Here is a 27,468-nt window from a genome sequence, read left to right on the forward strand (position 1 = left end):
AAGCTCACATAACAGCTCACCCTAGTGGTTGGGCACGTAATTACGATAATGATCCACACTGCGAGAGAGAGAGAGCGAGATGATACACGCACGATGGAGCTTTTTTCCGTGACTGTGGCTTGTTGCTTATCGGACAATCATAAAAACTGTTTGCCGTGGTGACCGTTTTGACACATAAAGAATTCTAAATGGGCCTTATGCATCTAGTTGCAACGGTTATTATCTAATGTAATGATAGTCATAAATCAAAAAGGTATCTTACGGCTCTATCCTGGACTTTTAAATGAAAATGAAATACGTTCTTACTTACTTTGGAATTTGACCGGTTGCAGAAGTATCCAGAACTAGTGGCAGTCAGTTCCGTGCCGTCATTTGCGGCTCTAAATGGCTACGATGTTTAAATAATGAGCTCAACTGTCCCGGGAATTGCTGCTGAACATCTGCTTAGTGGGGTATGAGTATCGCTTCCTTTTAGCATGGTTCGCTATACAGCTCAACAAGCTCGTATAGCTCAAGGCTCGTGTCCGCAGAGGACCTTGGAATGAATCCATGTGCGATATATCTTCACATTTCGTACATTCTCGATTGCTTCAGGATAACAGCAGATGATGAAAGCCGCACTATACACGATTCCCCTGCACAATGCTTCAGATATGCTGACTGCATAATTCGCAGCAGGCATGGCATGGTGTCTCTCGTATTCATCCCGATCTAAGGGCATTTTGAGCAACATTCTACCTCTCGAACGTCCTACAGATCAGTTCAAGGTCATAGTTCATCTCTCAAAGGTTTATGTGAGGACTGGAAGTTTAAATATCCTGTGAATGCCATCTTCATATTTCGCCACAGATGCTGATGGGCTTATGATTACGAAGATTTTGCTTCTTATATAGATGAAATATTGAACAACTTTAAGTCTTACAGCGATCACGGAACCATACTTCGGGCATTCAGTTTCAGTGGTCACTTGCAGGATGGACAGGATAGTATCCTCCATAGCAAAGCATACAATTCAAAAAAGATTCGAAATACAACCAATTTCAACACAGTCATTCGTCCTCACACGTTCGTCTTCTTCGGATGTTTTCTAGCGCAGTGTTTAAGCTCTGGTTGTCTTGCCCGAGCGGTATGTTTACAGGTTTTGCGATTACAATTAGGACCACTTTTATTATCTGTGTATAGCATAGGATGCTTTCGCTTTTCTCCTCTCTTTCTCTCCCGCTCTCGGCTGTCTATTATCATAGGTCATTTTGCTAAAGGATGTTGTGTTGTGATGGCTCCAGGGACAGGGCGGCAGGAATAAAACGGGAAAGGGATCCAGGGGTTTGGGAAATCGAAAGCAATAACCTTCTCGCTCACAGGATTTCTACTAGAATATAGAATATGTGTATATATATAGCGCCTACATTTTCTTGTGTGTCTCTTCGTATTATATATATCTTCCCTTTTTCTCTTTTTTATCTCTTTCTCTCTCTCCCCCACTGCTGCATGTTTTCGCTCTTCTATAACTGTATATAATTGTATCTCTCATTTTGCTTATCTACCACCAGATCTGGGATGGGAGTGTTTCTCCTTGGATAGGCGATCGGTCGGTTTTGAACCAGTTTTTTCTACTTTTTCTTCTGTTTCTGCTTATAATACATTGGATTACACAACACATTCACATTGCATGCTCGTTACGGAAAGGGACAACACAGTCCGCGCGGGGTGTAACGCTCGCTCTCCAGTTCTGCGCTACCCTCCCCCGAGGACCACTTTAAGTCATATCTGGCAAAAGGATTGTTTTTTCTTCCTCTTCGATAGTTTGATTCGTTAAAATTCACATCAACTCCGGCTGTGAAGGTGTGAAAGAAGGGGACGCGCGTCCGGCTCAGTTCCCGCCCCTCCCTCTGCACCTAATTGTTCAGCATGTTCCACAGATCGTCTTCCGGGTTGTTGTTCGCCTTCTTGGAAGCGCTGCTGCTTTTCGGCGCCCGGTTACTCTTAATATCAAGGGCGGCAAAGTCCTCATCGATGCCGGCCGCGGCACCAGACGCTTTGGCCGATTGTTGTCTGTTCGCCGATCCGTTGCTTGTGCGGCGCGTACTGCCGGACTTGCTGCTGGCGTGGCGATCGGGGGCATTCTCGTTGCGCACGTCCACGTTGGCCATCAGCTCGGCCGATGCGGATGTGCGCTGGCCGGACGACGCTGGCCCCGAGTACGACTCGAACCCGTTCCAGCCGTCATCGTCGTTGTCACCGTTCTGGTACGATTGAGGCAAACTGTTGGAGTTACTGTCGTTCGACCAGCCGTTGTTCGACCAGGACGATTCGTCCCGGCGGCCGGAACCGCCGGTCGAGCCACGCTGTTGCTGGTAGCTACCGCCGCCCGGCTGTCGGCCATTGATCGGACTGCTCACGCCGCTGTCCGACGAGATGTTGCTGTAGTGATCGTTACTACCGGACGGGGTGCTGTAACTGCCGCTGCCCGGGCCACCGAAACCGCCCCATCCTTTACGGCCCACCTCCGTCACCTAAAAATGAAACAAATACATTAAGAGATTGATTTGGAAAGCAATTTACCGTTTCTAGCTTGTTTGTGGAGACTTTGTTTAGCTAGTGATGATGGGAAAATCATAATAACGCATAATGCACAGACCCCAAAGATAAAATACGAACCTTCGTCGCCAGGTTTGAGACTTGCGAGCCGACGCCTTCCAGCAGCGAACCTTCTTTAACCTAGCCAACATGTACATGGACGAACAGACGAACACACACACACAAAAAAACACAATGATTGGGTATGTGACGGTGGGCGGCGCGTGCATAAGTGTGCAGGTAAATGAATTTGACACGGGACGAAAAAAAGGGGAGGAAACAAAAACATAAAATAATTAAAAACAAATCGCCTAACAAAACTAAGATTTTAGTGAAAAAATTAAAACAAAGAGAGCGTGCGCATATGGTGCCGACGACAACTACCTTCTCCGAAACGGTGCTAGAAACTTCAACTACCTTTTGCGAGGCGATACTGCCGTACTTGAGCGCGTTCTCCTTCGCCACGTTCGCCACCTTCGAGAAGACGTTCCAGCCCTAGAAAAAGAGGATGGAGAGAGAGAAACGATTGAAGGAAGATTACTATTAGTATGCCATGCCATGCCACACTGCTTGCTGCTGTTGCTAAGGATGCTCTTAGTGGTCTACCCCCGTACCGTAGCAAGTGAGGATTGCACCGTGTCGAAAAGCTCGTGTGATTGACTTCTGGGCGGTGGATCCATGGTGTATCCGAAACCGGCATACTTTCCGCCCTGGTTCGGTGGCAAGTTTCTGCAACAACAACAACAGAAACCATTTATTATATTAATTATTTCCTCCTTCCCTCCCCGTACTACACTCACTCTGGTCTGGCAGCGTTTTCCTCCTGCTTGCGGCTGAAGAAATCTTCCTTCTGCGCCTTAAACTCGGGCGTCTGGTACTGCTGGTAGCTTCCCCCGTCCTGGTAGTAATTGTCACCTCCATTCTGGTAGCCACCGTTGCCACCAGCCCCACTTCCACCACCCATCGAGCCACTGCTTCTGGAATGTGTCATCGAGCCGGTCGATCCACCGCTGCTGCCGCTCCCCGCAAACCCGCCCGATCCGTTCACGCGTGCCAGCGCATTCGACTCATCCCACGGCTGTCCCTGGGCTAGCGTACTAATCCGATCGCGGTACAGGGCAGCCGCTCGCGTACTGTACTTCCGCTGGATCGGCATCGTCTCGTCCCAGTCGTCCTGCGCGTCGAGAAACTCTCTCGCCTTCCGATTGCCGCCCACCTTCATCTTCTCCAGCTCGATGTCCTTCCACTTGTCCATCGACACGGACCGCACGAAGGACAGATGCACACCGAGACCGCGGTGCTTGCCCGAGCACTCGAGACAGATCCAGATGCCGTACGTCACCGAGACCCACTGGGGGTTGTGGGTGCCACATTCGAAGCATTTCTACAAAGGGGGAAGAAGGGTGACGTATGGGGGGGGGGGGGAGTGAGGTGAGTGTGGAGTTAATGATGCGTGCCGCTACACACACTGCACGCGACTTACGTTGTTGCCGTCCGATGGTTTCAGCTCGCTCAGAACTCGTCGCGTACGTGGACTGGCCATAATGACAGATGGGTCAAAAGGAAGGGGATGAATTTGGAGCCTAACAAACGGTGGAAACCTTCACTCGTACACGTAGCACGGTCAGGACTTTGGAAACAGATACGACACCACGGCAACAACACACAATATCCCAGCAATCGACCGCTATCGTTGACCAAAAGGAAAAAAAAAGGCCGAAACGCTAGAAAGGGTGGTGGGGTCGAGAGCCGATGCTGCCGTGGTTTTCCCACAGGCCTTCTCCTTCTCGTAGTGCTGCAGCCGTACTTTCACCAGCCAGTAGCACACGAACACGAACACACACACGCACACGCTCTTTCACCGAACGCCAGCAAAGACGCCTTTTCCGTTCGCGGTCATGCCTTGCCGGGGTAGATTTTGCACCAAAATATGCTACACATTAACTCAGCGATTGTTTTGTGGCAAAGAAATCAATTTTCCTCCCCACACATGTAGAACCAACACAAAAAAATACACACATACACACACACGCACAGTGATTTTTGAAAACGAACACAGCGAAACGTCAAACGCGACGTGTCAGAAAAGTGGAGAACTGAATCCCATTGGGGTGTAAACGCTTGTTGCAAAAATTGCATGTGAAATCATGTTTTGGTCGTAAATCAATATAATTTGCTGATAAATTGTGCACTCTTTGGTGTTGAAAATTATCAACAAAATGATGTGCAAGTTTAATTTAAGATATGGCTCGAAAAGTGAGTAAATTGCACAATTATACACACGCAACGTTGCGGCTCATGGTGACATCCCACTGTGCCATGGACAAATGCATTTTAGCACACACCCACAGGGCTGTCATGAGAGCTAAAAAACGTTTAATTTAAATAATAAAATAATATTTTATTATTAAGCTTACGATTATGAGTCATTGAAGACACTCAACGATAAAACAAACATAATTAATCAGGGTTTCCCACGATTTATTGGTCAGTTCCCATGATTTTTTGGTGCGTTCCCACGATTTTTTGGTCGTATCCCATAGATTTTTGGTTCGTTCCCATAATTTATTGGTATTTTCCGATTGGATATCAATACAATTGGACCAACAAATTCTGGGAAACGACCAAAAAATCGTGGGAACGCACCAAAAAAATATGGGAACCCACCAAAAAATGATGGGAACCAACCAATAAATCGTGGGAAACCCTGTAATTAATCAATCTTCCCCACAATTTAACAAAATGTAAAATACTACACGTTCCCGAGAAGTTCTTAACATAGCTATTCAACCCTGCATAACTGCCACTACCACGTGGGTGAGGATGAATATGAAAAATTCAAAATTTACCCAAAACTTACCCCCCTTGGGAAGGAACAGAAAATCCGTTTCGTTTATTTTTCAATTGCTTGCTTCTTTATTTGGCGCGATAATCTTATTTGCCGCGATACATGCAACCCCATCATCGTTTGGGACATTCCATGCTTGTCCTCGGCCCTGGGTTTAAGTATCCTTCTCTTACTGCTAATAGTAGTGGATTTATTATACGAGGTTTATCTGTCTCCGGCCGATTACTAACGCTAAACAACTAAAACCAGTGTTTTTTCTTCTTCTTCTTTCGCCCACCGTTTCCTGCACCTGTTTCCTGTATATTTATACGGTTCCTGTTTCTGTCTTTTCCTGGTTCTGTTAAGCACGTGTGTTGCAACCAAGGTGTGGAATGTGCATATTTTTTGCTCTTAACTGTTTTGTTTGTCTCTTCAACTTTCTCTCTTTAATTAGTTTTACATATTTGCTGCTTGTTTTTAGAGCTTCTCTTTCTTTTTTTTTTGAATATTTGAATTTGAACAACGATTAGAAGGGAATAACGACTGCCGACTGCGGAACCTTATCTTTTAATTGGAGTTGCTTTTTTTGTTTGTTTTATAAATGTATACCTCTATCGCCTACTAGCGTACGTTTTCTTATTCCCTTTTTTATTGGCTTTATTTGCACCAAAATAAACTACATGTCCTCCTGCTATCAGGGAGCCGGTAGGGAGAGGGAAGGAAGAAAAGGCCTAAATGTTTCATACAAGCGCTGGCGTCACATATGATGTACCCACTTAATGGTTTTGTGTAAATTTAAACTGCTTTTTTATCATCCTTTCGATACACAATAGCGTCTGCAACTTTCTGTTCTGCTGTGGAAAACTCGAAAGAAGAGCGTAAATACAGCGAAATAGGGTAAAAATCCTTCAAAAATAATATCTCTCTTGCTGGGCTGCAGCAGCACAGGTGGTGCTAAGCATCAAGTGTCTCGCTGCCCTTGTTTTTCTTTTTTCCTTCTATGCAATGTGCAATGTGGGGGCCCTTCCTTTCTCGCTAGCCAGGTACCAATAAGTTTGTATGATGTAGCTTGCTTCTACACATGTTAGCAAAACAACAACGGCAGTTTTCTTCCTGTTCTTTTTTTTGTTTTGTTTTCTTTACTACCGCTCTTCTAAAATAGTAATGCTGCTGTTGAAAATGGCGGCGCTTTTCCACAGATAAGGCAATGGCAACAATAACGCGAATCGCGGAACGTTCATCATTCGGTACACAGAGTTATTACACAGTTGTGAAGCAAACACACATTCATATTACTGGACGAACCGGAGTTTTTTGTTTTGTTTTTTTGTTTATGTCCGGTACATTATTCCCTAAACCTGCCCAGGTCTTTCGCTCGCTTAAATGGTTTGTTTGATTGCTTTCAGGTTATTTTAAGGTTTATTTTACATGCGCATAGGTCAAAGTAGTTATGTATATATATTCCATAGTTCTGTAGGCGTATCGTGTGTGTGTCTTAGTTATTATTCTCTTACTCGCTATACAGTGGAATGTTTGCACCCTCCCCTCTGCCTTTAATGTTTTTTTTTTCTTTTTCTTTTGCAACATTGCACATCATGTTTGAGTTAACGGGGGAATGTTTTCCCCTCTGTTCGCAACGTACGGAACGTAGCCCGCCGCTCATGGGACGTACGTATCACATTTTCGTAAAACAGCGTAATCAAGCGTAAATCTCGAATGAGACTTGCAAAGGAATGAGCAAACAACAAAAGAAACAAAATAGGAACTAACAAAACAAACAAAAAAACGAACATAGAACTCTCCAAAATGGGGGGGAAGTAAATGAGCCAAAAGTGAACAAGGGAAAAGGGAGTGACTAAAGCAACTACGAAAAATGTACAAAAGATCATTTAACCATCTAAGGAGGCCTCAACGAGCTGACAAGCCTCGTACTGTTGCACCAGGCTGGGCCGTGAGTCGCCTGTCCAGAAGACTTCTCCGTTCTAAGCATTTCTTTGCAAACCCGGGGCTTGTTTCTCTCTATTCAATCTAAACAGCTAAAAACTAAGTACGACAGATTTTGTCCATCTTGATAGGCCACCAATAATTTGTACACCACACTTGGAGGGACTCATGTGGTACCCCAACAACGACGTTCTGCTTTGCTTGATTACAGGTGAGTGGTTTCTACTTGCTAAACGCTCAGAATGGTCCGTCTGGTAGCCTGCGAGAGGGGGGATTGTTCCACAATAAATAGTTCCACAATAGCAGGTAAGCAGCACACCAAACCGTATCTCTATATGCGTTTGTGTTTATGTGTATGTATATATATATAGGTAGAGCTATCGATCGATTCAGTCTCTCGTTTCGCAATACGCGCACGCAAGCGCACCCATACGTCCTTTCCCGAGCGTATCTCTAATGCTATATAGACACATATAATATCCGTTTACTTAACCACGACTGGACTGGAGTCTTTCTGGCAGAAAAAAAAAAGATCATCAAAACGCGGGGCCACCGCCAAAGTCAGAGTGTTGTAGATCGGCTGGGAGGGGGGGGGGGCTTAGAGCAGACAAAAAGAAACGAGGACGGAACTAGATGGTAACATACGCACAAAACTATAACAAAAGTATAAGCAAATTACAGCAAATTTGAATCCGATCTACAACGTTAAACAACTTCTCCTACCAACAACAAAAACGATTGGAGGAATTAAACCGATCGAAATAGAACGGTTGCGGAAAGAAAAACGAAGAGTCACCCTAGCGATAATCTCAAACAAACATTTCACACAAGCTTTTACATCCGGTTTCCGTTGACGACATCAGCCACCGGGCGCCGGTCGACACGTTCCACCGAGCTGCTGCTGTCGCTAGAGTCCTGCTCGACGTCACTGTCCGGCACGTGGCCATCGTCATCTGCGTCCTCGTCGTCGTCGTCATCGTCCGTGTCTTTGGCGGAGGTGGTGCTCTTATGCATCGGTTGCTGCTGCTGCTGCTGCTTGATGCGATCGACACGCCGACCCGCCTTCATCATCACGACCGACGGCAGGTCCGGGTTGGATTCGAGCGTCGATCGCTGGCTGGACGGTGCGTGACTGTACTCGGACGTGTTCTCCTCGTCCGAGATCGTTACGTTCGAGTGGATCTTCCGGTGCACGATCGCCAGATGGTCGGTACCACCGGGGGAAGCATGATGATGGTGATGATGGTGGTGATGGTGCACCATTGCGCTGCTGCCACTGACACCGACGCCACCGCCACCCGACGCTACCGAGGGGCCCGATCCGACCGAGTACTTGGTCCGGCGACCACGCTTTATTGGAAGACGGCCAACACTGTGGGAGAAAGTAGTAGAGGAACATTAGTTAGATGTGTAGAAATAAGCATTTTATGATCGAACATAACGGGTCACTGCACCTATCCATTCTTCATACAACATATTCATACAACAAACTAGGTCTTTGACCTGAAGAAATAACCTGTAGTGGAATGACCTTCCTCATTCTTTCTGTACATTCTCGTTGCTCCTTTGAGTCCGCGATATTAGCGTCCTATTGGATGCCAAACTATCCCGAAATGAACAATTAGAATCGGACGTTGCAAGTGCTACTAGAACACTTTCATGATCCACTTTGCCTCAAAGCACTTCATTCCTTTTTGGTACGATTCATACTTGAATGCGCGATCCTATTGGATTTTAAGATTCTAAAAAATCCAACAGCGATTTGCATTTCCAAAAGCTGGCAAGATCAAATGAATCTTGAATCTCTAGCAGTTAGGCACAGTTAGGCGCCAATTCTTCTACACTCCTCGCATGACTTATAGATTGGACACGCTCCATCTCACAATTTAAGGTCATTTTATCGAACTAATCTTTGTATCTCATCATAAAACGGTTTGGATCCAATGATATCAGATCCAGGAATGGTTTGGATACGATATCAGTTCCAGGATCCGGTATGGATTCAAGATAAGAAATGGTATGTATTCTTTATCATTTATAAATCAACGATCTAGAGCCAGCATTAGTTGTGAATCAATTCCAGCGCAGGTTCGCTGTTCAAGATCAATTCGCGAAATGATATAGGTTTGGGATCAACTGCAGGATCGGTATAGATCTGTATCAGTACCATTATGGGTTCGGGATGAGCTTTAGGATCGGAACGAGTTGGGGATCAGATCCAGCACTGGAATGGTTTCTGTATAAAATTCTGGATCAGTTCCAATACCATTATGAATCAGAATCAATCTCAGAACCGTTATACGTTTAGGAGCTGTTGCAATTTCGTTAATAGTTTGGAGTGAAATTACTCCAATGGAGATCGCATTGATGTGCCTGGAATTCCAGTTTTTTTAATCTTTTATCATACCCTGGAGTTATTAAATATCTCCGTAATTGTATGCGAGGATCTATAATCAGGTCAAGTTAACAAAAGGTTTAAAATTCCTTCCGATTTTGGGATAAGATTTACTTAAAATTAAGAACTTTACCCCATTAGCTAGGCTGACAATTTGGAATAAACTTGAATGGAATTGTTTTGAACATCAGTAATCAGTAACATCACATCAGCTGACGATACCTGCCCTCCACTGACCGAAATAGCAACTTGCTTACAATGGCTCGCTCGCATACACGTAGGCATCATCACATGCCTCAACAAAGTTTGATAACACAGTAACTCCGCCAACCCTCCCGCCCCCATTCTACCTCCTCTTCTGATTACTCTTCAAATCAAACATCTAATCTCGGAATTTCAACCACCTTCACACAAGATGGGAAAACACTGCCGATATCGCCCAATTCGCATCTCTCTTATCAACTCGCAGCGATGAGTCACCGACCGCGACACTTACCTTTTGCGGCGCAACACATAGTACTGCTTCTGGTCCGGTTCCTCTCCCTCCTCATCGGTCCAGCTCTCCTCCTCCTCCTCCTCCCCCAGCTTTGGCTCGTGGTGCTGCTCCACCTCAGCCGGCACAGCTCCAGCTCCTCCACCACCACCACCGACCACCGCCAACCCGCCAGCATGCGGTCCACTGTACAGATACGCACCGATCCCGGCGCCGCCAGCACCGGCCGGCTTCAGGTTGCTTCCCGCGCCCGGATGCTTCAGCAGGATCGTTTTCCCGCCCGACGGCTGGTTCGGCTGCTTCAGGGCGGCCCGGTACACGATCACGTTGTTGTCGTTCAGGAGATTCCCGTACGCGGCACTCTGCTGCAGCTTCTCCGAGATGATGTTCACCTTCCGGTCGAGCGTGTCGATCTTGTCGTCGTCGCTGCACGCCCGATCGAACCGCTCGTTCCGGTTCATCGCGTCCATGATCGGGTCCGGGCTGGAGCCTTCCCGCTCATCGTCAAACTCCTCCACATAACCGTCGGCTTCCTCCTCCCGCAGGTCTTCCTGCTGCTGCGAGCTCTGCTGTCTCCGATATCGGTAGTTCTGCTCGGAACCGGTCACCGGGACACCGCCACTCGTCGTCATCATGTCACTGCTCCGGCTGTTGGTCATCGTGGAGATCGAGATCGAGTTGCCGTTCTCCTCGTCCTCCGGCACCTCCCCATCGTCCTCGGACTGGGGCTTGCTGCTGCAGCGGTACGCACTGGCACGCGTCTCCACCGGCAGCACCCGATCGCCGGCGAGCCGCTCGCTCACACTCAGCCGCCTCAACGCTTCCTCAATCACCTCCGGCTCCACCTTCTCCTGCTCCTCTTCCTCCTCCTCGCGCAAGCTTGCCGACATGCGCTTCGAGGCCAGGTTCGGGCACGGGCTCACATCCGGCTCGCTAATGTCCATCGGTTCGGTTTGCGTTTCCGTGTCCACAAGCTTAACGTGGCGCGATTCGGGCTCGCTCTGGACGCGCCGATCCCGGCAAGGGCTGCACTTTGGGCTGCAGTTGATCGTGCCCGAGCCGACTCGCCGATGGCGGAGCTTTTTCACCCTGCCGGAGGAGGTCGTCGATGGAGCCATCGGTTGGACGGGGACAGCTTCCGGGCTGGTGATGGGTGATGTTACCGGTACGGCAGCTGCTGCCGTCTGCAGCGGTGCCAGTGTACTGTAGGGTGGTGGTGGAGCTGCTGCTACTGGAACCACGACCGACTTGGCACCCTGATGGCCGGATGGGTTTAGCTCCGCATACAGCGTTGCCTTCGCCGGCGTGACACCGGCCGCCGTTGGACTGGGCGTCGTCGAGTAGCCATAACCGCCCCGTCCAGGCAGGGCCGTCGTCATCGCTGGAAAGCTGAACGGTCGCTTGCGGTTTGCCTTGTCGCCGCCGCGCTTCAGGAAGCCACACTTGCGCTGTTCCGGTGCAAGCAGCTTCTCTCGTCTGTGGATTGAGAGAGAGACAGAGAAGAAGCATTAATTACGGTCGCGAAAACAAACGCATAAATTCCATTCGCTGCCACCTACTTGAGAATTTCCTGCTCCTTCTGCTCCACCTGCAGTATCAGCTGCGACAGCTGCATGCACAGCATGTTCGTCCGCTCCAGCTTCCGCTCGTACGTCATCCGCACGTCCTGCGCGTGCTTCCACTCATCCTTCCGCTTCTGGATCAGGTCCTGCTCGTGCTTCTGTATGTCCATCCCATTGCTCGTCAGCTTCTGCATGTGGCTGCGTATATCCTCACGCCACGAGCGCTGCGTCTGGTAGTACAGCTCGTACTGACCCTTCTCGCAAGCCTGCAGCAGCTCCCGCCCCGCAATGTCCAGATGCGTCAGGATGATCTTGAACGATGGCCGGTTGCGCGGTTTCGCGCTCCAGCACTGCTTAATCAGCAGCTTGAACCCCTCCGGGCACGTGTCCGGTATGGGCAGGTACAGTGAGTTGTTGCCGACCCCGAATATGATCTGCGACGAGTCGACGTTCTTGTACGGCACCTCCCCCGTCAGCAGCTCCCACAGCACCACGCCGTACGACCAGATGTCGACCTTCTCGTTGCACGGCTCGTTGCGGATCACTTCCGGCGCCATCCAGGCCACCGTACCGGCGAAGCTCATCTTCGTGCTGATCTCGTTCCACTCGCGCGAAGTGCCAAAGTCGCTGATTTTGATGACGTCATTCTCGCCAATCAGGATACTGCGGAAAATAGGGATGTTAAAGGTGGAATCGTTAGCATCGCATTCCAGGAGTTGGGAAGGGGTTTCCAACACGCCACACGAGAAGGCGTTCTTACGTCACACGCATTGCATAAGAACGGACCGCATAGCCATGACGTCATCTTGGGGTGGCAAGGAACGGGCTGGAAATTGGACCACACGACTCCCCTCTATTTGGTTTCCCTTTCACCCCACAGAACAACCACGCGCCCGAGCCTCGTGCAGTGGTACAAACAACCGTGGCCTCCTGGTACGCATGCGTTTCCTTTCGATACGAAAGCAGTAAAGTATCACCGCTACCCCGCTCTTCCCTCGATGTTGTATCTGTTTCCACGCATGATGCGCCACGATTTCTCGAGTTATGCCGGTTCCGGCAAAGGGGGTTGGATCAATTTTTGGATTTTCCCAGCAAAAGTTCAGCAACAACAACAGGCACATATATACAGCCACACGCTGTCCATATAGCACAACCATTCGATAGCATTTGGAGCAAAGGCGGCCTTGGAAGACGTCATCAAGACGTCTTGGTGGTTGCTATTGGCGAACACATTGGCGGTTCATGGCGCACTTTTCCCGACCACCGGTCGATTGGTTGAAGGTCAACACCGGAGAGTTGGTTTTGAGTTCGTGAATGGTTTAATTAAATGTTTATGTTTGTTGTTTTTGTGTTATTGTAACTGAAGTCATTGAACCAACAAATTTATTTTACGCATTTTTGTTGTTGTCCCATGTCGTTTGAATGAATTCACATTTTTCTGAACAATCTTTAAGGAAGTAAGACTCTTTAAAATCCCAAATTAGTCCCTTGGCTAGTAAAATTAAGTTCTTCAATAAAAACATCGTCTCCAACCAACCAACCAATAAACAACACCCAATCTGCAGACTACCAGGGGAAACTGAATTTTCGCGAAAAATCTCCACTCCTTCGAGCGTGCAATGAAAGCTTGTACTTTCATTAAGTTTTCCTCTTTGCACTGGCAGCGGCAGGGCGTGGAGGAAGTGGCAAAGTCCGAACCGAAAACCGTCATAAAACTGCACACTGTCTACGCCTCTATGCAGTGCTGCTGAGCAAGAGCTTTTAAAGTGGTAGCGGTATCTTCAAACACTTAATTCCGGTGGACTTTACCGAGTGCCGGTTCAACCCAGTAAACACACTCCAAAATCCACGAACGTTCAAGAAATTTGTAAAACAACAAAGACACAATAATTAAGACGTCAAGACGCTACAGAGCGGTAAAAACCGGCACGGGGGTGAGCGGTGAATGGCAGCCAACTTTCAGCGGTCAAAGTTTTTGGGAAAGTGCCTAGTAGGCCCTCCACCTACGAAACATCGTTTGCACCGTATTCGTGCTACCGATCAATATACTTACTTGGGACTTTTCAGATCACGGTGTATGATCTTGTGCGTGTGCAGGTACTGCATGCCGAGCGCGATCTGCTGCGACCAGGAGACGAGCTGCTGGGGCGTTATGACCCCGCCACTGTCCTGCAGCTTCTTGTGCAGCGGACCGTGCGCACAGTACTCCATGATGATGCAGAACACTGGCGCCTGGGTGCAGACCCCTCTGTTGGTTTGGTGCAGTGGAGTGGAGAGATACGACGCATAGTTGCATGTTCCGCGAGCGGCAGGTTATCCAGGTCAGGTTGCGAAGACGTTGCATGGGGCAGGCATGGGGAAAAAGTAGAACAGAAATAGAAATATGTTATGGGTGGATGTTCTGGAGCTGGAGCTGGTTTGCACCACCGGAAGTCTTGGGGAAGTGTTGTGGAGAATAGGCGCCCTAGGACGGCATTAGACGGTGGGAGGTACGGTCGTAAAAATTCCATAAATTATGCAGCTGTTTCTACTTCTGAACCCTTCGCGAGGGAGTGCAAACATGGAATTTCTTGCTAACACTATGATTTACAGATATATCTTTTACCACAAATTTGTATTTTCTTACACAAATTGGTAACTTCAAACATAGGCAAGACGAATTTCTGTTCATATTAAACCGTCAGATTACAATTTACAATTTTTCAAATTATTTTATTAGATCTATTAAGTGTTTCAGCTGTTGTACGATTAGTTTAATCATTTATTTTATTGTTTTAAATACATTTGAAGATATAAATTACCAAAAATTGTACACGATAATGCAAACAATACTTTGTTATAAAAATTTTGAAACGTATTTTACGGTTGAAGATCACCAAAACAAATGCAAAACAGCGTTAAATTATATAATTTTTTATTATCCCTAAACCTAGATGTAATTAGACAAAAACCTCGTTAGACGAGTTGTAGGTCAAATCGAGCACGCAAACGTTTTCTATCGTCGAGTTCTTCCACGCGAGAAGGAACCGCGATAGAATGATTGATCAAAAGCGTAGAAAAATAGTAAATGGAACGGGAGGCGACAGAAGGCCGGCTATAAATAGCTTTGACCTAGCGGCAAACCGACCTGGCTCCTGGATGGCGACCCACTCCAGTGCACTGGCGCTCGTGCAGGCCCCAGGAAAGCACCAAAGCCTCGCAAGCACGTGACACACGCGACAGTGTCGTGCAGTTTATTCAGATTTCAGTCCCTGCATTGTAAGAATTTCAATCCTCGCAACCTTCTCGCTACTCACTTGAACTTGACGATGTTCTCGTGATCCAGCTTGCGCAGATGCCGGATGTCCGTCTCCTTCAGCTCGCGCACCTTCTTCACCGCCACCAGCTCGTTGCGCAGCTTGCCGCAGAACACGGCACCCTGGGCCCCGCTGCCGAGCCACACCATGTCCGTGATGGTTTCGTACGGAATTTCCCAATCCTCAGTCTGTTTGCTCTTCATCTCCATGATGTGGCTCTTGCCGATCAGCGACAGCACCGGTCGCATGCAGCCAAACAGCCCATCCATCCAGCCGGCCGTCGCCGGTTTGCTGGACATGCCGACACCGACACCGACGCCGATGCCGACGCCAACCGGGCCGACGCCTGGGCCACCGGCCGCAACCATGCCCACCGGGAGCTGGGGCCACCCGTTCGCACACATCGCCGGGTGGTGCTGGTGGTGGTGGGGCAGATGGTGTTGCAGGTAGTCCGGGCTGCTGCTGTCGTCGTTACCGACCTGCTGCTGGTGGTGGTGATGGTGATGATACTCGTTGCCATAGATGACCTGCGGGTAGGGTGGAGCCGGTTGCTGCTGTTCATTGTTCAGGCCCAGCTGATCCAGCTCCTCCTGGATCGATATCATGCTGTGCGGGAGAGAGAGAGAGTAAAGGAGAGGCCATTAGATTCAGTTTGCAAATGCTGGACATAGAAATATTGTTCAAATATGTTTAGGACTTCATAAGAGTATATTGGAATGGATTAATAGGCAAAGATAACATACATTCTTCCGCTAGTGAATCAATTAGAATTTGAATGAGTTTTTCTTCTTAGTTTGAAGGCTTAATATCTACGCTGAGATCTGCTGCTGGCAATACTTCGTTCGCCAGTATCGGAGTCAGGTATCAGTTCCTGGACCGATGCTTTGCGATTCGTTTCTTGGCTGATATAGGTCCAGATAAAGTCTTTGAATACCAATAGGTTCAGTATCGGTTCAAAACCAGGATTTAGTTTAGCATCAATTCAAGGATCGGTATGAGATCTGTATCAATTCCAGAAGGGGATTGGGGTTGCGGTGAGTTTAAAGATCAGCAAGGTGGCAGGATATGTTTCAGGTCCTGTATGGGCTGAGGATAAGATATCGACGTAGGTTTGGGATCAGCTCCTGGGCAAGTAAGGTTTTGCAAAGCTTCCAGGACCCACATAAGTTAAGAGACAAAAAGACATAAGATATCTGGAATGGTTTCTGTATCAGATCAAGAATAAGTAGTGGGTCAAGATATCTTCCAGAACCTGTATGAGTACAGGATAAATTCCAAGACCAGAATAGGTTCAGGTTTTTTCCAGGGCCAGTCAAAATAGCGCTATAACCAGACCAAAATAACTAGTTTCACAAGAGAAAAACTCCCTTTTTACTAGAATAACAAACTAACTTCGATATCTCTCGCCAACTTCATCTCCATGAACATTCCCAATCTCCAGACTACAAGTGACCTTAAAACCACTATCTGGTAACTATCGGCGACAGTTTCATTCCTTGCCATAGGGGGTGGACCATATCCCCCCCCCCCCCCTCTCAAAGTGTGTGACATTCTTGACCGTACGGACCAAAACACTTCCTTGTATGGTGTGGCCGCTACGTGAAAGAGAGCAATAAAACATCTTATCAACCAGTCCGCAAGCTAGCACACTAGTGACAAGGGGCTATTAATAGACATTGACCAAATCAGTGACTACTCTACAGCATATGCTAGGTAGTACAAGAACATTAAAAATCTGGCACGGGTCTTGTTCAATTCACTCTGATAAGAGATTGCAAAACTGCGGGAAAGATAGCTAATGATCATACTAACAAGTCTGAAGGAGAACAAAACGATGAAGATTGCTCCATTAACCGTTTAGAACTAGATGTAACGTAGTGCGTAATGTGGAGGAAGGGATGACCCAACACGCTTATCCGGTTCGAAGGACCAAATGCTTCTACCCCATCGATGTCAACACCAAGCAATGTCGAAAACCTCATCTAACCCAGATCGGTATCACACTCCAGTGCCACACTTACTATCGAGAAGACGTCGTCGACGGTAAATATCCGCATCGATTTGCACATACACACACACACACATAGTCACACACCCATACACGGAGAAGATGATGTTGTGCCGTGCTTTATCTTATCAGCGACGGTTTTGCTGTGTGTGGTGTGTTGCCATTTGCGGTTATTTGCCAACAGCAGCAGCAGCAGCGGAGAGCCCGTGCGAAGCAGGTTGTCGACGGCCCCACGGATTGCAATGGTGTGCCTGTGTGTGTGTGTGTGTGTGTGTGGAGGTCGGACGATGTTTCGTGCTCTATTGGTGGGCGCGCGATTATTTTATGCCACCGTCATCTATTTCGCGTTACGAAAATTCCGACCATACCGCACCGGAGGGAAAGAAACAAACGAACTGCAGTGAAATAAATCCATCTTTCACGAAGCTCAAATCGCACTCGACCTCGGTGAAGCAATTGGATGGGGAGAGGTGGCGAAAAGCGAAATCCAAATTTCATTCAACGAGAGGCCGAAGAGACCTGCGCCTCCACAACTCCAGTTGGTTGTCAAAACAAGGAGTCTTTTTCTGCCAAACGAATTTCCTCGCCAAAAGTCTAGACTAGACGGGAGTTCTTCGCATCTCTATCCCAATCCGCCTTCCCGAGTCTACGCCAAGCAGTCGTAGGGTGGGAACACTATTTTTCGATAAATCACTTTCCCCCCAAAACCTCCCCATAAAACCCTCCGATTTTATCATATCACGCCACCTGTCCAAAAACCCAAAGGCGCCACCGTATTTGGGCGGTTTTGTTTGCGTTTCCCATTTTTACGCCAGCAGTTCGGTGTTGCCTAATCTCAACGACCCCTTGTTGGGGGAAAGGGCTGGCCGTACCGTAGCAGGGAAGGGGATATCTTATTAGCAGGCGAGTGTCGGCACCACATTTGCAGACACACACACACACACACACACACACACACACACACACACACACACACACAAGGTTCGATGCCGCACCACGCGCGCCCGATCGATTTGTGTGTGCAATATTGGCGCGGTTGTGAAGGCGTTTTGCAAACGCGAAGGATATAGTAGCATTATCATGCGAAGACTGGCGGTGTTTGTGTCTTTCAGGGCTGGGTGATGTGAAGGAAAGCACACGCATAGAGCATGTGGTGCGCGCAAAGTTTTATTTTTTCCTGGTTTACTCCAGTTCAGCCCTACACATCCCTTTTTGTGCACGTCAATCTTACGTGTGCGTGTTTGCCGTTTTGTGGCATCTACGCAGTAACCATTTCGATGACCTTTTTTCGCAGGGAGTGGGGGTTTGTAGGTGTTGTTTTTTTTTTTGTGGAGCTCCCACTTACAAGAATATGTGATTTAGTCTGTCTATTGCGATATGGAGTTAAAAACAGTTTATTTGTTCAAATGGATAGTGTCTTCTTCCAAAATTTCCAGTACAATCTTTAATAATATCCATTCACGCAAAGTCTTCATGCTGTCTGAGAATTTATTATTTCTATTAAATATTCATTGGAAATGGCATAAGAACAACTAGACATAAACAACAAGACGTACATCGAACGTTGTTTTCGCACGAAGTACTAAACAACTCCATACGAAATACATTAATACGACATACGTAGGCCTTACACATACATACATACACCTTCCAAAAGACTTAGTTTGCCATTATAGCCAGTTATCCAACACCTTGACCTAAGCGAGAAGATTCGAATGGGAATCGAACAAATCCGGCCTTGTAGGTGACGACCCATCTATCCAATAGACTACCGGGCCGTGTCCAGCAAGTACCCGCATACACCGCATATATCGTAGAAGCTAATCTAATTTAGATCAATCAAGCGGACCATGCCCATCAATCAAGAGGTGACTTTGTAGTAGCACACAAGGTGACAATTTGTTGATCAAATTTAATGGATAATAACCATAATGTCTCATAAGCTGAGGTAATTTCAATGATATGTAGGTAATGAAGTATTTTGTGAGATGAGAATCGTCCTTCACGATTCTTTTAAAAGACCTTGTCAAAAAGCACTAACAATTGGAGTTTTTATGGTTTAAACTTATTTATTCAAGATTTTCAGATTTTCGTAGAATAGGTTATTCCCGTTGGCCGGTCTCGTAGTACAGTCGTCAACTCGTACGACTTTAACAACATGCCCGTCATGGGTTGAAGCCCCGAATAGTCCACAAGTAGAGTGGTACAGGTAGGCCTTGCCTGACAACGGTTGTTGAGCCAGAAGTAGAAGAAGAAGGTTATTCCCGTTATTGATTCAATTGAGAAGAATTTTATTTTTGAAACATGTGAAGAATTGTACTCAATAGAAGACTAAACGATCATTGAGATTCATTATTCTAGAACACAAAATATTCCGCTACTAAGGAGAAGTTTCTCGACAGTCATTCGTTTGGATTTTTTAACAACATTTTACCAAAATCCACTCTACAATAAGTCTCTCAATCTATCTCTTTCGCTCTTTGTGGTATTAATTATCACCTCGTGCGACACTTCGTAGTCGATCATCTCCATTTAGGGTAGTTCTAGGAGGGAAGCAAACCAGTTCTAATACCGTTAGGTACACAATTCCCAAGCCCAATGCCCGGTAACAGCAATGCACCGCGGGGGCTCTTTGTTTGCGAAATCCGATCTGATGCTCGCGGAGTACGCGACCCACACCGACGCTAACTAATATGGCATGAGCCATGACAATCGGTCTTCGTCCAGCGTTTTGCTGCCAACGCTCTTCTTTCCACATTTGATGAGATTTTACGATCGTTGACATGCCGATCTCAACTGATGTGATTTTCCCGCTCGACAAAAGCACGCTGGCGAGTTTGTTCGCCTCGTTCGATTCTTTGTCTTTGGCCATCGGTTGGAAGGGCGGGAAAGGAAAAAAACGATACACACACACGAATGTCGTGATACGGGAGGAGGGGTGGGATGTTATTTGCGCCGACTTGTCTGTTAGGTGGTGCGTGTTTATTTATTTGTTTGTTGGTCGTTCCTTGACCGCATCGGAATGGCAAAGTCGCAATACGCAATGCGATCTTCCGCGTGTTCCGATCGTCGGCGGTGGTTCTGATCTATCAAACTCGTCAACAATATCATCGCTAGTCCAAGCGAAACACGTATTGTTTAGTAAGCAAAAGCTGCACATAATCCTTGTCAATTTGAGGCTCAGAATGGTTCCAGTAATTACGCGAACTCCAATGGAGTATGTTGGAAACACATTAATAAATCAATAAATATGTAATATAACAACAGAAAACAGTTGGTAAACTATTGTTACCTTGACACGAAAGAAACAAACACAAACTAGTGGAAATAGCTACCTTCCACCAGTGCATCGAATGCACTTGACCCCATTGTTCGCTTAAAGATGCGGAACGCGGGCAATAGAGAGAAGTGACAAAACATCATCGATACCGTCGCTTGTCAGCTATCAGTTGTCTGTGTCAGTGTTGAATGCAACCGCCCCCTGGTATTTCAACAATTCGGCTACTCCAATCTTCATCTCTCTCTCTGTCCCTCTGTTCCACATCAGCGATGCACTCTTCCAAATCATGGGGATACGCGCTCACGGATGCACTCGCTTGGTCCCATTTTTCCAGCGATGATAGAGAGCGGTGGTGGTGGTTGAATGACCTTTTGCTACATTAAACCGACAGAAGTCAAGGCGGCAAGCTCCCGCATGAAGGTAGCCCGATTGTGCGCGTCGCCGGGAGAGCAATCCAATGCTTCTCCGATTGGTACGTACCAGAAAAACAAACCCTCAACGAAAGATTTACGTGTGTTGGGGTGTTTGAAATGAAATTTGAAGCAAAATGCGACATCTCGCATTTTGAGATCCCTTTCGAAACGAACGAAGAAGAAGCAGAAGGCGAAAGTCATTCGTAATTCGAAACGCACCCGAGCGCAACTTTACGCTCCACCATTTGCCGCCCAGTTTTGGGCCCTGTTCGTGTCCAATCAGCAGAGTTTTGGGGGGGGCGGGGAGGAAAAAATGGAAACATATTTTCTGTTTTAGTAAAAATACGAACGCATCACTTTTCATTAGCCCCACACACACGAGTCGACCCCGACCTCGTTAAAGGTTTTTTTAGCGGGGGGATTTTTTTTGCTACAAAATCCCAAACGATACTTAAAAGTTTGACGATTTCCGGTTGATTATGAAAAAAAAAATAAATAAATTGCGCAATTTTAAGCTACTCAAACATGTTTCTACTTGATTCGCTTTGATTACTACAGCGGCAGAGCCGAAGGTTTGGGTCCGTTTATGCCGTTGAGGCGTTGATTGAATCTATAGATTATGGCGAGCGAAGTACCTCGTTCGTCAGAGAGCTCAGTGCTCTCCGATCGATCGAATGGAGTGACCCTCCCTTCGTCGCCGATTACGTGTTACGCCAATCTGTCATTAAAATCACATCAACGCAAACGGGGGAAATGCAAAAAAAAGGAGTATTTTGTAAACCGGGTACGGGGGGTAAATGGCAGTACAATTCCAACAAGCCACAAAACCGCCCAGGATTAATCCGATTAAGTCACCTAGACTTGTTTGCGTCTAGTATTGAATGTGGCTCCAGAAGAGAAGATGAAGAAGAAGAAATAAAAGGAATAAATCCGAGGTACGTGGTCAGGGAGCGGCTGATCACGTCCATCCCCTCCTCTTGTATGTGGGTAAGCGACGAACGTTCTTTGCCTTATCAGTCGGAAGTGACGAGACAATCTCTATCTCTCTCTCTCTCTCGCTAGACCACACGTACCACAGCCAGAGCTGCAAACGTAAGGGAACCTTCGAATCGCAAAGCGGCAACGGGATGGAAGGGCCACACTAACGAACATAGTAAAGTTTATGATAATGCGCGACGGAACTTTGAGCTAAGGTCGATCCACTTTCCGTTCGAACGCAAACGCAAATAATCCGCACCTTCTTGTTTTGGGACGGTGATTTGGGTGGGTTTTGGGGGGGGGGGAGATGGAACTGGTGGTTGCGCCCGAGAGAGCATCGGTCGGCCGAAGGTGACACTAATGAGGAAACATTAGAGCATTAGAGGTTAGAGGCTCGCAAAGGCCTAGTGGTCGTAGGGCCGTGGAAACGTTTCTCCACTTTATCTCAGACTCTTGGGACACATTTTTAAGGCTCTAAAAGGCTTTCAAGTATTCAAGCATTAGGTAACGTCTGCAACAATAAATACACATTAATTACTGTCAACACCGATCAACTCCGATAGGAAGTGGACAAGACAGATCGAATTTAATGCTTTAAAAGAGAGGTCAGTTTCAAAGCTTCAAGATGAAGGTAACATAAACCATTAATACGGACGGCTTCCCTTCCATCTCACGTAACACTTTTCGTCGTCTACAACTTCGCCCTAATCGTGGACTGATTATCGGCCCGATTCTGCTAATCATTCGACTTGTTGTTATGGTACACCAGCTTTGACTTTATTTAACCATTTGCTTGTTTTTGAACATCAAAAGGAAATATTTTTTGCTCCATTGTGCACTAACACACGTACACGCGCACGCACAACATCAATCCGAAACGGAAGTGTGATGAACGATCGGAAAACAGGGAAGATGGCTGCCGCTGTGCCGCTTATCGCCTCATTTGCATTCACTGGGGCTAATTGGCTGATAGACGTCCTGTTCAGCTTAGCTTAGTGTTTGTGTGTGTGTGTGTTCGGAATCGGAATCATTCAAGTGCATCCGAACTTCTTTGTACTTGTTTGCGGGAGCAAATCAGGCACAGTCACATTGAATTGGAAAACAGTTCACAATAATGGACACTGTCGCTGCTATATTTCTCTGTACAGATAACACTTGCAGTGAAAATTTCATTCAAAATTTCCCTTTTTGTAACGTTAAAATATGTGCGTCCATTGTAAAACCATATTCCTGGCTCTTTTTCAGCTATTAAAGCAGAACGTTGGAATTTCCCGAGATCATCTCACAACTGCTGGTGGGTTTGCAGGAAGTTGCTGATGCTACGTGACACATGGGAGCGATCGTGGCTTTGTTTGACGCAAACACGATGCCTTTCACTCTGCGGATACCATTCATTTAAGCGTCTGTAATTGTCGAAACGACAATGTATCGGATCACACTTCCATTACTCGAACCGCTAAACGTGACAGGCCTGATCATTAAACGTGTTAATTCATTCAGAATTCACGATACAGGATACAGAGCATCAAACGTTAGGCGCTTCCTGACAAGGTGCAGTAGTGTCTGTATCGTAGATAATTATCTGCTTTGTTAGAGACACTTTGTTTCTGCTTCGCGGGGCACTGTTGAGGAATAGCAATCGCATCTTGTATTGCTTGTATTAGCAAACCCAAGACAAGAGTTGTAACGACAACACATGCCCTGAGGTACGCAATGTCAGTTTCAGTGCTCTAATAATACGCTACAAATAATGCAGATCTCTTAGTTGCATCAGAGATATGGAGATACCGATAAGGATATTAGATGCCGTGTGCTATTAACAGCAGTAAAGAAGATCAATGACCTGCTGTAATTCTGAGAGCTCTGGATGGCATCTACTACCAAGCTACGATAGTTGGGGCTATTAGGCCATTCACCTTGATAGCTCCTTTATCGGAGATCAAGTCAAAGAAGGGAATAGAATGTACTAGAATATGGGTAGAAGACCTAACGGTATTGAGGAACGTAGAACACACCGTAAACCAGTGATCAACAAGCATGCAGCAAGAAAGCGTCACTACTCGTAGATTGTTAGAAAACAAAAAGCGTCTGAACATAGATGGAACATACGTCTGGGGATTATAGTTGGATATCATAACGTCAGACCAACAGTTCAACATGGTTCCGGGATATATCCCATTGCTAGCAACATAATGGACGTCGAAAGCCTCCCAACAGCTCAGTTTTGTGCACGTGTTTTAGTTGCAAAGTTTCCAATGACTCAAAAATGCTATGCATTCAACTACTTCAAACCAGCTCATATGTTATCAAGAGCTATATTCCCAGGGCTAAAGAGAGTCGCATGTGCTGGAACTAGTCAGACGGTAGTTATAGTTGCTGAATTATTTGGCCCAAGCTACTCTACTGAGCGGAGATGTGTACGGCAAGTACTGTTATGCCAGAAATTTCCAGCAACTTCCACTAACTTCGTCTCGTTTGCTATAAAGCTATCTACAGTAGCTTGATTAAACTCCTGATAACATAATCTGAGTCCTGGGGGACCTCTAAATAGGGAGTTTGTTCGTCGTTTATTTCCATTATTGATCGCCAATGGCGTGAGATATAAATATATCCGTATCGATCAGAATTAGGACACAATTAAAACGATTGCTTTCTAAAACTGCCTGTGCTCTGTGCTAGTGCACTAAGGAAGAATTACACTAAACTCCCTAAAAACTAAACAAAACGATCGTTTGCGCCCTTTTTTGGGGACAGATCTCATACACACCCTTTCTTAACGATGACATTCTCGAGGACGGGCTTGTCCGGGGGTTCGCAGCAGCGCTCGAAAAACGACCCAACAAACACCATTGTACCGTGGTGGTGGTGGTGGTGGTGGTGGTGGCCGCCCTTCGCCGATGTCGGTTGCCGTTGAACGATCGCGTTGCACTGTGGCGTATCCAATTCTGCTGCTGCTGCTGCGATACGTCCTAGAGTGGGAGTGTAGTGCAGGTTCGTGTCTTATCCGGCACGAACAGAAGTACAAACAGAACACACTTTCTTTTACACAACCAACACACACACACACACAGAGCTACACAGACACGGGAGAAATGCTACACTTTCGCTTGTTTTTGTTTGTCTCTCAGAACGATCCAACTTTTTGAACGTGAATTGTTTGGTTGTTTTTCCATCAATTTTTGTAAAATTTGTTTTCGATTGCTGTAAAGTGAAGAAACTAACTAAAGTAAAGCACCATTTTGTTAATATCAAAACACCATGTGGCACAAGCAATTGATTATAATTTCGTCTAAGATCTGAAGCATCAATTTTGACGTTTTCATCCACTACACTTGTTTAGTATTGGACAGTAGTAGTTTTGCACTCTTCCTCAGACACTCAAACACACATGGGCAACGGTGAAAGCTCTCTCGTTCGTCTGCCGTGGTAGCAAGGATACGCTAACGGACCACAGCGAACATCGTGTTCAAAGGTTGTACCGTTTATTTGAAAGGCGTTTTTTTGTGGTTTGAAAACGCTTCTCCACTTATTTCACTCCATTTCCGCAAGGTCTCTGCGGACAGCCTGCGGCCCAAAGGTCGACCAGCTGCCGCTCAGGCGAAACGAAGCCATCGAAGCACTTAATCTAGGCCACCCCTCACCCCCTCCACACACAGACACACACACATGTACAGAGAGGTTTTTTTTTGGGCGCAACCTTTTTTTGCAAAGCCTCAAACGAAACGCTCAAAACCCGCTCTTTGTGGTGGAAAGATGTTCGACGTTCGATCCGCGCAAAAGGCGGATGTTTATCGCGCCCCAGACACAGGTGTGTTCGGGTTGGGTACAAGCAAAAGGGTTGTGCAAAAAAAAGAGGGAGAAAAAAACATAACCTTTCCGTTAGCAGGTATTGGGAGAGGATTTTTGCCCATAAATCATCTTCTCGCTTTCGGCGAGGGTGGGCTATAAAATTACGCACTTAGCCACGCTTAAACGCTCGCTTGTGTAGGTGTGTCTGTGCCGCACATACACACAGGAGCTGTATAGAGACGGCCTGCATGTTACAGGCCGGCAGGAGCTGTCCACGTTCGTTTGTCCGGCTGCTAAACGCACAAAGGAGAGACAGACACCGCACGCATCACGCCACCACAGAGGAATCGGGCACGCACGCTCAGCGGCCGCGCAACGCACGCTCTATGGAAAGACACACACGAACGAACGTTAGGAGCGATAGATTCTGCTTCCACACACTGCTCGCGCACTACGCACGCAAACGTACAGGTGTTGCGCGGGGTTCGCTTCAAACACACAGCCTTCTCTTCGAGCCACCTCTCTCGCCAGACACGGGCGCGCGGTCGCAAATGGATCCACTAGTGCGGCACCGCGTCCACAACCAGGAAGGCCTTGAGCGACACCAGCGTCAAGGGTATTTGACGATCGGGACGGGAAAGGCAACAAACAACTGAACCTACTCCCGCCGCCACTGTTTGCACACCCGTACGCACACACACGTACGATATCCAATAGACAAATACACACACATACGATACGACACACGGTACGACGGTGGTGGTGGTGGAGAGAAAGTCAGTGTGCGCGCCGCGACCAGATGATGATCGTGGGACGTGACCGTGCGAGGGTGGCTAGTGTGAAGTAAGCAGACCCACGTCTGGAGGGAGCACACAAAGCTAAGGGAGAGGGAAGAAACACACTCACACACATACACACAGAGACACATACACGCGACGGGTCTTTGTTATTCACGGCGCGGTACGACGAGCGGCACACGGACCGCCTTGAGCTGTTGAGTCTCGCGCAACTAATGCTGGAGATGTTGGAGATGCTACCCTGCACAGCTGGCCTATAGGCTGCACACAAAAGTAGGCTTAGAGGTGCGTACCCCTCGGCGGGAGAGAGTCGCCGCTCGCGCAAGAGAGTGTAGCGAGCGGCAGGAGAGAACTGGCGAGAGAGCGTGATTGTCTACCCACTGCAGGGTTAGGCAACCAGTGCGCAGCGTTCTGTTCTGAACGAATCTCTAAATATTGGTCAGGATGGTCTATAAAAATTGGTCTGGATGGTCAGATGGGTTGAACTATTTGGTCTGGTCAAGATTGCAGGTGTTCGGAATTTACTGACATGTACTGTGTAAAACCCATAGCTACTGCACCACAAATCTCTGCCTCCTTCTTGACTCGATACAAGGACCGAGTGGACTACATCAGTAAGCCTCTAAGTACAATTATTCTTCTTCTTCTTCTTTTGGCACAACAACCGTGGCCTGTACCCACAAGTGAATTGGGCTTGGCTTTCAGTGACTTTTTGTTACCGTAGCAGGATATCACTACGTATCCTACGTATGGAGTACAGTATACACTAGATGTGAGCTTATCCATCTTGTCTTGTCGGTGAAGTGTTCGACCGCCTTCATTGACTACCAACTGAGTAGATACTGGTGAAGCTTGACTCATGTGCCTTCTTCGTCAGTCGAAAAATTTGATTTGATTTGGCTTTACATTTTTAGTGGACATGTGCCGTCCTTCTTCGTTGTCAGACGAAAGACTTGTCTTGGTCTGGAGACCTATGCACTACACCAGTGAGCTTGTCGGTGTGCCTCTTTTTTTACTTGAACGTCTTGGTATGAGGACCATGCGAACTACTTCAGTAGCTTCTAGGTGGGAGAATACACCTATTACTCTACCAGGACATACCATATTAT

At 47.0% G+C, this 27,468-nt stretch overlaps 2 protein-coding genes across 11 annotated transcripts in view; both read right to left on the reverse strand.

The window, feature by feature from the left end:
- Positions 1-600: 600 nt before the first annotated feature.
- LOC121591926 (ADP-ribosylation factor GTPase-activating protein 1) lies at positions 601-4,622 on the reverse strand. 3 transcript variants are annotated; one of them, XM_041913022.1, is made up of 6 exons: positions 4,061-4,621; positions 3,378-3,961; positions 3,192-3,306; positions 2,995-3,072; positions 2,659-2,718; positions 601-2,513 (listed from the first exon to the last, which is right to left on the reverse strand). In XM_041913022.1, exons 1-6 carry the CDS (start codon positions 4,118-4,120, stop codon positions 1,896-1,898), a joined length of 1,515 nt encoding a protein of 504 aa, XP_041768956.1. In that variant the 5' UTR covers positions 4,121-4,621; the 3' UTR covers positions 601-1,895. The 3 variants fall into 3 exon arrangements, with proteins under 3 accessions (XP_041768956.1, XP_041768955.1, XP_041768957.1); XM_041913021.1 differs by having other exon boundaries at positions 2,962-3,072; XM_041913023.1 differs by lacking the exon at positions 2,659-2,718 and having other exon boundaries at positions 4,061-4,622.
- A 926-nt stretch (positions 4,623-5,548) lies between these two features.
- LOC121591740 (mitogen-activated protein kinase kinase kinase 13) overlaps positions 5,549-27,468 on the reverse strand; it is a 31,992-nt gene continuing 10,072 nt past the window's right edge. For 2 of the 8 annotated variants that reach the window (XM_041912618.1, XM_041912617.1), the window contains exons 3-7: positions 15,095-15,700; positions 13,852-14,046; positions 11,796-12,461; positions 10,240-11,712; positions 5,549-8,720 (exon numbers count right to left, since the gene is read on the reverse strand). In XM_041912618.1, the coding sequence (XP_041768552.1) occupies positions 8,183-8,720; positions 10,240-11,712; positions 11,796-12,461; positions 13,852-14,046; positions 15,095-15,700 (3,478 nt within the window). In that variant the 3' untranslated portion in view covers positions 5,549-8,182. Of the gene's footprint in view, positions 8,721-10,239; positions 11,713-11,795; positions 12,462-13,851; positions 14,047-15,094; positions 15,701-24,540; positions 24,995-26,468; positions 26,583-27,468 lie in introns of those variants that run through there. The other 6 variants (XM_041912619.1, XM_041912620.1, XM_041912622.1 and 3 more) reach the window with 6 other exon arrangements.

Source organism: Anopheles merus, chromosome 2L (genome assembly GCF_017562075.2).
Source record: "Anopheles merus strain MAF chromosome 2L, AmerM5.1, whole genome shotgun sequence".
NCBI lineage: Eukaryota > Metazoa > Arthropoda > Insecta > Diptera > Culicidae > Anopheles > Anopheles merus.

Excerpts from the sequence above, each read along its gene's own strand:
- LOC121591926 (XM_041913021.1), bottom strand. The coding sequence starts at position 4,120 with ATGGCCAGTCCACGTACGCGACGAGTTCTGAGCGAGCTGAAACCATCG. Across the intron at positions 2,719-2,961 it reads CTAGCACCGTTTCGGAGAAG|GTTAAAGAAGGTTCGCTGCT; the intron begins GTAGTTGTCGTC and ends CATGTTGGCTAG. Across the intron at positions 2,514-2,658 it reads TCTCAAACCTGGCGACGAAG|GTGACGGAGGTGGGCCGTAA; the intron begins GTTCGTATTTTA and ends TTTCATTTTTAG.